This window comes from Scyliorhinus torazame, chromosome 3, assembly GCF_047496885.1.
Source record: "Scyliorhinus torazame isolate Kashiwa2021f chromosome 3, sScyTor2.1, whole genome shotgun sequence".
Taxonomy (NCBI): Eukaryota; Metazoa; Chordata; class Chondrichthyes; order Carcharhiniformes; family Scyliorhinidae; genus Scyliorhinus; species Scyliorhinus torazame.
In genome coordinates, this window is record NC_092709.1 from 17,693,870 (window position 1) to 17,707,640 (window position 13,771).

General features: G+C 45.3%; 1 protein-coding gene across 1 annotated transcript in view; it reads right to left on the minus strand.

Annotated features, from left to right (window-relative positions):
* The window catches only part of LOC140408310 (multimerin-1-like), a 108,247-nt gene that overhangs the window by 45,657 nt on the left and 48,819 nt on the right, over positions 1 to 13,771 (minus strand). Inside the window, exon 4 of the mRNA XM_072495334.1 lies at positions 5,512 to 5,607. Within this exon, the coding sequence (XP_072351435.1) occupies positions 5,512 to 5,607 (96 nt within the window). The remainder of the gene's footprint in view (positions 1 to 5,511; positions 5,608 to 13,771) is intronic.

Sequence of the window (13,771 nt, forward strand, 5' to 3'; positions counted from 1 at the left end):
CACTTTATATAGAAAATGGCTACACCTGCAGTGCGAAATTAGCATTTTCAGCATATTCTCTGAGTAAATCACGAATATCTTCCCTAACATTGCTAATGTATTTGATTTGAATGTCAAGGTACTGTAAGGTGAAATATTCCCTGGGGTACACTGAATAAGGGTCTTGCTGTCAATCACAATTACATTGGAAGGGACACAGGACATGGAAACAGCTGGTTAACTGTTTAATTCAGTGACATTCTCTCAGGACCACATCGTGATGGATTGAAGGGATCTCCATTATCAGAAAATTTAATTCCTTTTATTGATTTTTTTAAAGCCTCTTATTCAAAATATATAAGTGTCTCCAACCTAAATATTTCAACATAGGCGGTAAAACACAACCTCAAAAGCATCCACAGAAGGTGTGCAGGAATGGCAAATTTAGGATACAAGGACTATATTCATTTACTGAAATGTGTTGGGGATTTTGATTTTCAATATCGGATTTGGAGGGTTTCGGACAGTTTGAAGCCAAAAATTATAACCCGGTCAACACAAAATAATCAAAGTAGAGTCTATGTTATGCGTCCCTACAGGGCCTTGAGGTGTTTTTCTCTGTTAAAGGCAAGATATGAATGCAAAGTGTTGTCGCTGAAATATATATTGATTTATATTTTGCTGTTAAAATCACTGTGATGCTAACAGCCCTCTAATGCTAAAACCAAATGGTACAACAACTTCAACCAAGGTCAGGGCTGTGCCTAAATGGGGATATCCAAAGGTTTCTGTTCAAGATGTGTCACCTCAACACTAGCTTCATGAAAATGGCATCCCGCTACTGCCTCATCATTGAAATTCACCGAATAGCGTCTGCGCGGAGTCTGCACATTCTCCCCGTGTCTGCGTGGGCTTCCTCCGGGTGCTCCGGTTTCCACCCACAAGTCCCGAAAAACATGCTGTTAGGTAATTTGGATATTCTGAATTCTCCCTCTGTGTACCTGAACAGGCGCCAGAGTGTGGCGACTAGGGGCTTTTCACAGTAACTTCATTGCAGTGTTAATGTAAGCCTACTTGTGACAATAAAGATTATTATTATTAGTATTATCACTGTATTTGACGGTAGATACAAATTTAACACACCACAGAAAGTCCTGTCCCTTCTAGTTTTGATTCCATTTCAATTTGTGATAAATGGTACTTACTGCCAATCAACCCCTCTGGCTCTGAAAATTAACTATTACAGGTGTGGAGTCTCATTCTTTCCGGGTTTAATTGTTGGAGGAAGTGACATCTAAAATGCAAATTTTTCCCTATTTTCTTGTCTCCTATAATTCAATCTTCCTTTCCCTTTTTATTTATTTTCCTGCTCCTGCTTTGACACTGAATCCACCCACTCAAATGTAAACTTTCATCTCATCCTTGTGCTGTTCAGTTTACAATCCTTCAGTTCAATTTATTAAAGAGAGGCATTGTTGCTCGCCCTGCTAACTCACTGCATCGTTGCCCTGTTTCCCTCATTGCACAGTTTTCAACTTTCAGTTGCCAACTTTCAGTTATAAAAACCCAAGCCTGCAAGCCACCCTGCTACAGAAAATTATGCTTCATTGAAGAAAAATATCTTGTCCAATGAAAGAGTAGAAAACTCAGTCCACAGAATATACCAGGTGCTGGAATCAAATATAAGTCCGGTTTCTAACAGAGGTCCCTGCCAGACACTTGATTTAACCCTTGCCCAACTTCCCCTCCATTGACTTCAAGTAGAATGGGTGTAAAAATGGGAGAGTGTCTCAGACCTAACAGAGATTGTGGAATCACCTGGTCCAATTCCTTTAATTTTATTGGAAATGTATCCATTTTTGAAAAAGGAACTCTTATTGACTCCTGTGCTTATGATCTGGATGCACAAATTAGATTTAGATTGCTAACTGATGAAATATTTTGTTGGTAAAATGCACAACTTGAATCACAGTGAATGGCACACCTTCACAACAAATTCAATTATCTCCCTTTTGTTTCTTGTATGTAGTTGCTTTGTTGCTGTACCTGTCTTACATTGATCTTCCTTGGGTCTTGTACTCATGGGCTGAATTCTCCATTCTGGAGACTAAGTGCTGCTGCTGTTGTAGAATCGCTCCCTCTAGGAGCTTGGCCCATTCACCTGGTTCATGGCTGAGGGCATTGGCTGGCGCTGACTGACCTTAGCCTGTCACAGAGGGACATGACACAGGCACAGAGGGACATGGCAGAGACAGTGAAGGACACGTCTCACTCGCTGAGGGACATGACCCCGTCTCAGTGTGCCATGGCTAAGGTGGAAGGGCTAGGTGATGGTGGCTCCTCCGGAGCCCATTCCAGCCTCCTCTCTGTCCTATGGAGTAGGCTGGTGGCCAACGAGCACCCCGAGGGAGGAGGAAGTGATGCAGCCCATGCTGGCGCCACCTGCAGGGCAGTTTCTGGAACACCTCAGTGCTTCCGAATCTCGCCCCTCCACCTGACACTGGTGCATCTCATGGGCAGACGGCAGAACAGAGTGACACATCATCACAATGACTCATGAATCTCCCACGTGATGACACCCTTACATAGAAGTGGCAGGGCATGGGGACAACAGTGTGAATCCCCCTTGTATGACCGCATCCCCAGTGAGTAAGTCCTAACCATTCACCATCTCCCGCAAACCCCACCCCCAACATATTTGGGCCCATGAGAAGCAATCACCATCATACATGCTGGGATCATCTGGATGAACAGTGGTGTGTTATCTTAAAGACAGGAATCTGACTTGGTCAGAAAATGAGGAGCAGCAGAGCTCATCTCAGAGCAAGTCAATATCATCCTCCATCCCGTGGACAAGACCCGCTGATCCTGCCAACCCAGGGCCAACACCCTGTGGCGATTCTGAAATGACCCTTGGAGGTGGGAATGGGAAGCTATGGGAGTGGGATGGAGTGTAAGGCCAGGAGGAAGGTGGAATGATGGACTAAGGGAGAGGGAAGGTGCCTTTCTTTTGGGGGGGGGGTTGAAGAGACGTAGGGGGGAGAGACAGGGAATGTCAGCAAGGTGAGGGTTCCCTTGCGCTTCCAATGCCGCCACGTTACATGGTCGCCCTGAGTTGTACTGCTGCACCACCCTCACCATGAACCCCCCCCCCCCACCTTCCCACCCCCCCATGCCCTCCCCCGGCCCATTCAAGATGATGAAGTCCACACTGCACCCCTGTCCTCATCAGCGACTGGCACCCAGCTTGTGATGTGAGGAGCCTCTATCCCCACATCCTGCTGCTGTCAACAGGGGTACCAGTGGCTGTGCAAACAGTGTTAGCGATAGGCTCTGTGGCTTCTGTCCTGTTTCCCCAGAGTGGTCTACTGTCAATCTCACTGGGTGAGCCTTGTGCTATCTCGCCAGGAGGGTGGCAACTGGTTGTGTGTTGGGAGACATTCATACTATGCAGTCATTCGTCTCCATGCTAAGATTCTGGTGTGCGGGCCAGTCCTACAGATGGGGATGAGCGAGGGATGTGTGCATTTGCTGGGACCTTAGCTGCAGTGTTCAGTGGAGCCTGGGTTTTACACACAGGTGGTGACAGGGAGCTGGTCAGGTTTCCTGGCTGGGGGCAGAAAGGATGGGATCAGGATGCGGTGGGCAGGCAGCGTTGGAGACATTTTGTGGTCCTCAGGGGTGCGCTAGCTGATCGTGTCACTGGTGAGGCTTTTACATTGAGAGGCTGTGTGTGAGGGAGGGTTCCAGCAGCAATGGGGCATGTGCCCTTTGGTTAAGGTTAGCTCCCCTGCTACCTTTGCTGTGGGGTTGCGCTTCGAAGAGTGCACTGAGGAGTGACAACAGCTGCTGGGCCTGAGATTGTGCAAGGCCATGCCAATCCCTATGATGATACTGCTGGGGAATGAGGGTTTCCAGAGGGGCGGGCTGGGTGGGCTTCCAATGACCAGAAACCCTGAGAACATTTTCAGTATACGGTCGGCAGTCAGCAATCTCAACAGCTAGGGGGATGGGTTTAAATGATTTTGTGCAGCAGTGTGGGTCTCAGGCTGGGCACCCCCGATCCTGAGGGGAACACCTTGAGTCCACACACGGGTCACCAAATCGTCGCCTGCTGCCAGCTTACACCTCCCAACAAACCTGTAACGTTTGCTTTCCTCCTTGCTCCCCCTCAATGACCATGGCGCCCTGGCCCTGCTTGTAAATACTCGCACCAATTCACAGCAGTGAGGGCTGAAGCATCAGCGGGAGCTTTATGAAATGAAAATCGCTTATTGTCACAAGTAGGATTCAATGAAGTTACTGTGAAAAGCCGCTAGACACCACATTCCAGCGCCTGTTCGGGGAGGCTGGTACGGGAATCGAACCGTGCTGCTGGCCTGCCTTGGTCTGCTTTAAAAGACCGCGATTTAGCCCAGTGTGCTAAACCAGCCTTCCAGCCTATGAATCAGTTGCAAATTTGTTCAAATCACCGATTTGCATGGTGCCGCCGGCATGGGGGCTTGCAACGCTCTGCTGCTGCCAACAGTGGACCTGGAGCATCGGAATGGGATTGGCACCCGGCGCTTCATTCTCCACCGGATCGGGAAACCCACGACCGGCATTGGGCACTGGACATTTCAACCCATGGCATGTTTAGTGCCTTCATTCCGTTTTGGTACCAATTAAATTAACAGCGTTGAAGAAAATTGCACCCACGGCCAGATGTGGATCCAGCGACTCGGTATAAGTTTAACCTTTGCTCACTTTTCATTAGATTTCAGACTTGCTTTGCGACAGCTCTGGGAAGGAGTCCCTGAACCATTTTCAAAAACTATACAAGATACGTAAGCTTTACATGGGAGTTGGGCTTCCTCATAAACTAACCCCATCAAGTCTCCTTGCCCCTTGATTTTCCTACTGAGCTTATGCACCCTACGTGGGTCATCAACCCCACGTCGCACAGGAAATTTGAGCGGGGCGTGCTCTCTGTTTGAACAAAGTAGACAAGACAGAGGTGGGTTGTAATGCTGACTTTCTACATCGCAACTGATGTATGACATTCAGTCCGACAGGCCAGTTCAATTAAATTGTGGGTGTATTTCAACACCACCTAGGTTCCAAATCCATTAATACCCTTCCGTACCCAACAAAAATCTATAAATCTCATTGAAATTTCTAATTGACCTACCCAGCTTCATGGAGGAGAGAATTCCAGATTTTCATTACTACCGTTTGAGTGAAGAACGGCTTCCAAACATGAGCCCAGAATGGTCCATCTCTGAGGTTATCCTTGTGCTAGACTGCCCAACTGGAGGAAATAGCTTCTCTCAATCTATGTTAACAATTCTTTTAATCATCTTAAACACCTGAATTAGATTACCCCTTAGTTCCACCTATGTAGGGCACAGGTGATTACTGTATATGTCAAGTCCTGTAACTGAATAAATGTAGCAAACGGTGCGCTTATGCAAAAATGTATTTCTCTGCACCAAGATTTCCTAATAACCACATTTAACTTTTCGGTCCCAGATAACGAAGAGTTTTCCAGACCTGGATCATGAAGCTGTTGAGGTTCCTGGAGCATACCAGCTCCAGTTGTCTGACTCTCAGCTTGATTCTCTTCCGCTTGTTCCCTCAAATATTGGTCTATGAATAAAACAGAAGTTTGGAACGCGTCATAACAATTTCAAAGTGACATTGGAAAAAGCACGGACATCTTTCTGACACCATTTACATATGCTGCAGGAATGCTGTGCGTGGAGCAAGCCTGCGTCTCCTTCGCCAAGACCACATTGTCCCTCGACAATTGCGGTTGCCAACAACTCTCCAGGAGTGTCCTGGAGTCTCCAGGAATGTAAAATTAATCTCCAGGACACTGTAGTGAGCAGGTTGATTGAAAGTACATTTTGGTGGATAAAACAGTGGATGAAAAATGGGAGACTTTCAAAGGAGAGATGAATAGTGCAAGTTAGGTAGGTATCCATGAGAAATAAATACGGGGCCTCCAAAGCTAGAGTACCCTGGATTACTAAGGATATTGATGATAAAATAAGGAAGAAAAAAGGAGGCATATGATCCATGCCGGAATAATAATAGCAATAGAAATCAGGAAGAGTATCTCAATCAAATGCATGAGAGAGGCTAAGGCTGGAATAAGGAAGGCAAAGAGGAAACATGAGGAAAGGATTGCAGGCTGTGCTAAACAAATAGCAAAATGATCTTCAAGCATATTAATGGTAAAAGATTAGTGAAGGATAGAGTGGGGCCCATAAGGGACAAGAAGGGTAAACTGCTCACTGAAGCGGAGGGTATGGCAATGGTACTAAATGAATACTTTGCTTCTGGCTTTACCGAATTAGAAGATGGTGACAATGGCCCAGTTGAAAATGTGGGTATTGAGCAACTGAGCAGTATAGTGATAGATAAAGAAAAGTTGCTAAAAAGCTGGCAGCACTCCAGCTAGAGAAGTCGCCAGGTCTGGATGGGATGCATCCTAGATTGCTGAGAGAGGTAAGGGAGCATATTGCGGAGCCGTGGACAGAAATTGTCCAGGCCTCTCTGAATACAGAATTAGTCTCGGGGGACTGGAGGATTGCAAATGTGATGCCGTTGTTTAAAAAAAGGGCAAAGAATATCCCAGCAGACCACAAATCTGTCAGCTTGACATCAATAGTGGGAAATCTGGTGGAGGCCATAATACGGGATGAGATAAATATACACTTAGAGAAAAATAAGTTAATACTAGACAATCAACATGGCTTTGACAAGGGCAGGTCATGTCTGACAAATTTAATTGAGTTATTTGACAAGGTGACACAGGCTGTGGATTAAGATAGTGACGTGGATGTTGTATATTTGTACTTTCAGAAAGCATTTGATACAGTGCCACATGGCAGGTTGGTGAGCAAATTAAAAATATTTGGGATTGATGGGTCCTTGGCAGCATGGATTAGAAGTTGGCTAAGAGATAGGAATCTGACGGGAGGTATAGATGGGCATTTCTCAGTTGAAAGTGATATTTCCAGGGCTCAGTGTTGGGACCCTTACTTTTTCTGATTTACGTAAATTATGTAGAAGTGGGTGTTGAGGGCAAAATTTGCAGATGATACTAAACTATTGAGACTAATGAATTATGAGGATGATGTTGAGCGACTTCAGAGGGACATTGACAAGTTGGCCAAATGGGCAGACACCTGGCAGATGAACCTCAATGCATTGAAATGTGAGGTAATGCATTTTGGTAGAAGAAACATGGGGAGACAGTTTAGGCTCAATAGTACAACTTTGAGAGGAGTTCAGAAGCAGAGGAACCTTGGGGTTCAAGTGCAAAATTCTCTGAAGGTGGCCAAACAAGTTGAACTAGTTGTTAAGAAGTCTTATAGGATCTTTGGGTTTATAAACAGAGGCATAGAGTATAAAAGCAAGGAAGTGATGCTACATCTCTACAAATTATTGGTCAGATCACATTTGGAGTATTGTGTTCAGTTCTGGGCAGCTTTTTTAAGGAAGGATGTTAAAGCCCTGGAGAGAGTGCAGAAGAGATTTACTAGAATTATACCAGGAATAAGGAATTTTAGATACAAGGAAAGATTAGAGAAATTGGGCTTATACTCCTTAAGAACACAGGAATTAGTAGCAGAAGTCGGCAATTCAGCCCTTTGAGCTTGCTCCGCCATTCAATCAGATCAGGGCTGATCTCTTCCTCGTCTCAAAGCCACCTCCCTACCTGTTCCCCATATCCCACTAACCCGTATTTAAAATCAGAAATATATCCATCTCCTTGAAACCATTTCATGATTCGGACTCCGCCGCACTATGGGGTAGCGAGTTCCACAAATTCACCACCCTCTCTGAGAAGTAGTGCATTCTCATCTCAGTTTTAAATCAACCATCTCTCAACCTATATCTGTGACCACTTGTTCTAGATTGCACCACAAGGAGGAAAACTTGGTCTCCATTTACTTTATCAGTCCCTTTTAGTTTTTCATATACCTCGATCAGATCCCCTCTCATCTTTCTAAACTCCAGCGAGTAGAAGCCCAAACTGTTTAATCTCTCCTCATATGTCAACCTGTTCATCCCCGGAATCAATCTGGTGAACCTCTTCTGAACTGCTTCCAATGCCACCACATCCTTCCTCAAATAAGGAGACCAAAACTGGACACAATACTCCAGATGTGGTCTCACCAACACCCTATACAATTGAAACAATACTCCTCTACTTTAATACTCCAGTCCTTTTGTAATAAACGCTAACTTTCCATTTGCCTTTCTTATTACATTTTGTACCTACATACAGGCATTCTACAATTCATGGGCAAAGACACACAGATCCCTCTACCCAGGCGTATTTTGAATATGCTTTCCATTTAGATAATAATTGCTTCATTATGTTTTCAGCCAAAATGGATAGCCTGACACTTATTCACATTAAACTCCATCTGCCAGATGTTGACCCAATCTCCTAAACTATCTATATCTGTCTGTATCTCTACCCTACTGCCTGCTTTTCCACCTATTTTAGTATCATCTGCAAATTTTGCTATGTTGCACTCTGTGTCGGCTTGCAGATCATTTATACAGATTGTAAACAGTTGAGGTCTGAGTACTGACCCCTGCGGCACCCCACTGGTTACAGTTTGCTAGCCAGAGAAGGACCTATTAAACCCTCTAATTTTTGTCAGTCAACCAATCCTCAATCCAATCGAGTATTCTACCCCCAACCCCCTGTGATCTCACCTTCTGTATCAATCTTTTATGCAACACCTTGTCAAACGCTTTCTGGAAGTCTAGATATACCACATCCACAGGTTCACCATTATCCACCTTGTTGGTTACGTCCTTGAAGAATTCAAGCAAGTTTGTCAAGCATGACTTGCCCTTCATAAAACCATGCTGACAATGGTGGATTGAGCTTTGTCTTTCCAAATGTTTAGTCATCGTCTCCTTAATGTTTGATTCCAGCAACTTCCCTACCACAGAGGGCAAGCTAACCCGTCTATAGTTTCCTACTTTTTGCCTCTCTCCCTTTTTGAATGGGGGAATTACATTAGCGTGTTTTCAAACCACCGGGACCTTTCCAGAATCCAAGGAATTTTGAACTATCATAACCAATGCATCCACTATCTCTGCTGCCAACTCCTTTAATACCCTAGGGTGCAGGCCAGCAAGTCCCGGAGACCTATACATGGAGCAGAGAAGATTAAGAGATGACCTTTTGAGGTGTTCTAAATTATGAACACTTTTGACAGGTTAAAGGATATTCTGTTCCCACTAGTTAGTATGTCAGTGACTAGGGGTCACAATTTTGAGATTGTCAGCAAGAGAGCTAGGAGTGAGATGAGGAGAAACTTCTTTACTTAGTTGTTGGGATTTGGAATGCGCTACCTGGAAGAGTGATGGAGGAGGTTTCAAAAGATAACTCGATATATATTTGAAAGTGATGAATTTAGAGGGCTATGGAGAAAGGGCTGGAGAATGGGACTAGCTAGGTTGCTCTTTTGGGAGCGGGTGCAGAAACGATGGGCTGGATTGCTCCTTCTGTGCTGTAAGTAACAAACTAACAAAATAACTCAGGTGTTGAGTCACAGGCGAGTAAAAAGAAACATGCATTGTTTCCATTTTTGTTTCTTGGTTCTAAAGATATTTGAGAAGGATCAAAAAATGGTAGCTTGAATGGATAGTGGGAGGCAACTTCAGGAATAGGCCCATTCAGAGTTGGCAACCCATTGGCACAGTGAAGCATGAACTGAGGGCCTAATAGCACCAGGAAGTCATCAGAAGCTGCAGCTGGTGTTGGCCAGCTTGACTTGAGGAAAAGATGACTGTCATCGAACCAGTAAATGACAAACTAGAAATGAACAGCTGTTGCTTGTTGGAATGGATTGCAGCACAGCCCAATGAATAGATTGAAGTTCAAATTGGATCAGTAAATCACATGAATATTCAGTGACCTAATTTTCTGCTGGAAGTTTGCCTGATCTGGGGCAAATTTGGGAAGGGAAAATTCAGCTGAGGAGATATTCTGCCCATGCTGACATTTTACATTGTATGTGACAAAGGAAATATCCACGCCAGACATTCAAACCGTGACCTCCAGCATTGCTACGATGGCCAGGAAGACTTTTCAATTTTAAAACTCTCCTTAAAGGAGTACAATTGGTCATCCGACAAAATTCACAACTTCTGAGAGAAAGGAAGGAACGACTGCAAGTTTGGTCGCAGCCTAAACTTCGGTGGGAATTTCTGCAAGATCCGTCTCAGGGGCAGAGATTCTGCCTACGCGGGCAAGGGCAGTAGCACAGGATGGGGGTGAGGTGGTGGGGAGTGGTTGTGGGCAGAGGTTGATACACGCAGGGCTGACCATTCACATGTTCCTGACATGGGAGAACATCCAAGGGTCATTTGACCGAGAGTAAGCAGTCTACTGACAGGCGGATAGAGCACTCACCTTTTAGGCCTAGGCCTCTAGCATGGCCCCGATACCTGAAGATTTTGTAAATTCTTTTCTTCTTCAGGTAAAAGAGACCAATGACTCCAATGCAGCATGATCATGGCAGGACCCTAATATAAAGATACCACTTCCAGCAGACCAGATACCTAAAGCCACATTTTATTGTCTGATGACCATGGGTTGCAGTCTGAGATCTATTTGTGAGGAAACAGGAGCCCACATGCTGTTGTTAAAAATAGGGGAACACCTAATCCTGTGGGATCAGTGCAGGAGTTTACTAATCGCCAAGATCAAAAGCGACAAGGTTCTTGGGATCAGACATCAGGAAGAACAGAGCGAGGAACAAAACAGGGGAAAAGTCAGCAACAAAATAAATATTCAGCATCACTAAAATTACAAGCTGTTAGCACTATTGTTTATCTTGATTGAAATTGCATTGATTTCATTAACAATCTAAGGGGAAGGGACTGATGTCTGATCTTGATGGGTGGTACATATTTATCATTATCCGCGGAGCTTGGTAATTAGAGATGGGATGCCAAGTGATAGCAAAAGTGTGGATGACAATAATTACCCAAACAGCGGGAGGGGGGGGGGGGGGGGGGCTGAAATCAAAGGCCCGAAGAGGTTACGTAGTCTGTTCTTCCCCCCTTCACGCACACACTTCTTCCTCATCCCTTTGTTAATTGCATGCCGACTAAATCCAAGGACTCAATTTTCACCCACGCTCCCTCTTCCACCCAAGACGGGAATGGGGGTGGAGAAGCCTCAAAAATACTGGCTGTGTGTCAGTTTCAGGATGTCGTTCCCGATGCCAGGCATTTTGGAGGAAATAAATTCAAGGCCCAGGAAGGTCAGCCACTCTCATGAGGTGCACAGGGAATTATCTCTCTCTTCAGGTGCCATGGCCTCATTCGGCTCGCTATGAGCCTTGCTCATGATGAGTGGCACTCCAGGCAGGCTACAGGCTCCAGCCCTGCCTGCCTATGGTGGAGGTGCAGCAAAAGGTCATCTTGTCAAGGGCCTTCCCCAGTGTTACGACCCTCCTACGAGGACAGAACTTGAACCGCATCCAATTCCCCTCCTACACCTCAGAGTATGAGCTACCCAGGTGACCAGGGGTGGAGCTTCCTCCCAATTGGAGGAACTCCTCACAGGGTTATAAAGCCCGACCCGGGACCAGCTCAGGGAAGGTGACCCTGTGAGGAGCGCAGAGGAGTGATTGTTGTATCTAGTGTGAGAATAAAGAGAGTTGTATCCTGTCAACCTGGCCTCTTGTGGCGTCTTTGCCTCCGTCCACAACACCGATCAACAGTGGTGTCCTGGCTGTTTTCTTTTCTGTTTTGTTAATAAACCTTTGAAAAGGTGGCTGAGAGGGCACCTCCAGTCATTGACCCTCCAGCTTTGAGGACCTACCAGCAATCCTTAGTTAGACAGGAAACCCTTCTCCATACTAGTGAAGGGCTCACTCACTTGAAAACCTTGACTTTAATCAATATCCTCTGGGGGCAGACAGGGTTCTGACTGAAGAAGACAAATCCAACTCCTATTCCCTGCCACCATGGTGAGAAATCAGTCCAAAGTGAATCCTGAATCCATACTCCAAGAATTGGCATGGGATAACAGGGCAATGTCCAATTAATGTACTTTCAACACACACAATGATGTGAAGATGCCGGCTTGGGAAATCCTACCAACTGTCCTGATTTAAGACAATTCACACCTCTTTAACCTGGGATTACCCCTCTCTCTGGCTCTGTAAAGACTTAATTACCTGCAAATTCTCGCATTCAAAGCATTTGTCTTGCATCTTTGACTTTGTCTATATATAATTTTCTGGAACCTACCTCTTCATTCACCTAAGGAAGGAGCTGTGCTCCGAAAGCTAGTGATTTGAAACAAACCTGTTGGACTTTAACCTGGTGTCGTAAGACTTCATACAACAAACACAATGATTGAGCTTCCACAGCCTTGTTGGATCAAGAATTCCAAAGATGTGTAAAAACAATGACTCGTTACCTCGGTTCTAAGTGGCATCCCCGCTACTTTGAAGGATTCAATGAGATCACCACTCATTCTTCCAAAATCTAGAGAATACCTATGTCCAGTTTGCCCAATCTCACTTCATCAGACAGTCTGCACCATCCGCTGAATTGCTCCATGCGGAAGTTAGTTTTTAAGTAGATGTTTGTCTTCACTCTCTGAGTGCTAATTTGGCGGTCAGATTTCAGGCCCTTTGTAAAGTCCAACTGATTTTTTTATTCCATTGATTTTGAAATCTAATCGAATGGGATTACCCTTTGAAGCCACCCCACGCCACCAGGAACCCCGTGAGTGGGGTTGCACTGCCAGAGGACCAGAGAATACCGCCGCTAGCGAACGGCCGGATAATTCTGGCCATAATTTAACCTATCCGACTCTATTGTAATGACCATCGATTGCCTAAATTGCCCATAAAATAGTCAATAACTTGCAGGAACACACAGTTTTACATAATGGGCATTTCTTCTGGTACATATCCTGTGAAAAGTGTCGAACAATGAGAGTGCGCCATCAATATCATGATATTTTCCTTTATCACGTAAAATGCAGAATATGTATTCAGTTACATGTACGATGTTCATTTTTTAAAGTCAATTCTGTGTGGGGGTGTGGGTGGCCATGGAAGGCTGAAGGTTTACCTAGGCCACCGGATACTCTTGCACTGGCTCCTGAATAGAGACAGGGCTTACAAAAGCAAGAAGGTTATGCTCATCCTTTCTAAATCATCGGTTAGCCTCCGTTAGAGTAATCTGTCCGATTCTGGGAACCACACTTCAGAATGGAGGTCTTGGAGAGGGAGCAGAGGAGATTTCCCAGAATGTTCCCAAGGACAAAAGACTTCATTTATGTGGAGAGGCTGGAGAATATGAGCTTGTTCCCCTTAGAGCAGGTAAGGCTAAGGGGAGATTTAATGGAAGCAAAATGATGAGGGATTTTGACGGGCTAAATAACAACAAACTATTTTCGCTGGTGAAAGGTTTGCTATTTAGAGAACACAGCCTTAACATAGAAACATAGAAGATAGGAGCAGGAGGCAATTCAGCCCTTCGAGCCTGCTCTGCTATTCATTATGATCATGGCTAATCATCCAACTCAATAGCCTAATCTCGCTTTCCCCCCCCATATCTTTTGATCCCCTTCTCCACAAGTGCTATATCTAACTGCTTCTTGAAAACATATAGGGCGGGATTCTCTGACCCCCCGCCGGGTCGGAAAATCACCGGGGAGCAGCGTGTATGCCCGACGCCGGCTGCGTATTCTCCACCGCCGGTTTTCGGGCGGGGGCGAAGTACACGCCATGCCGGTTGGGGGCCT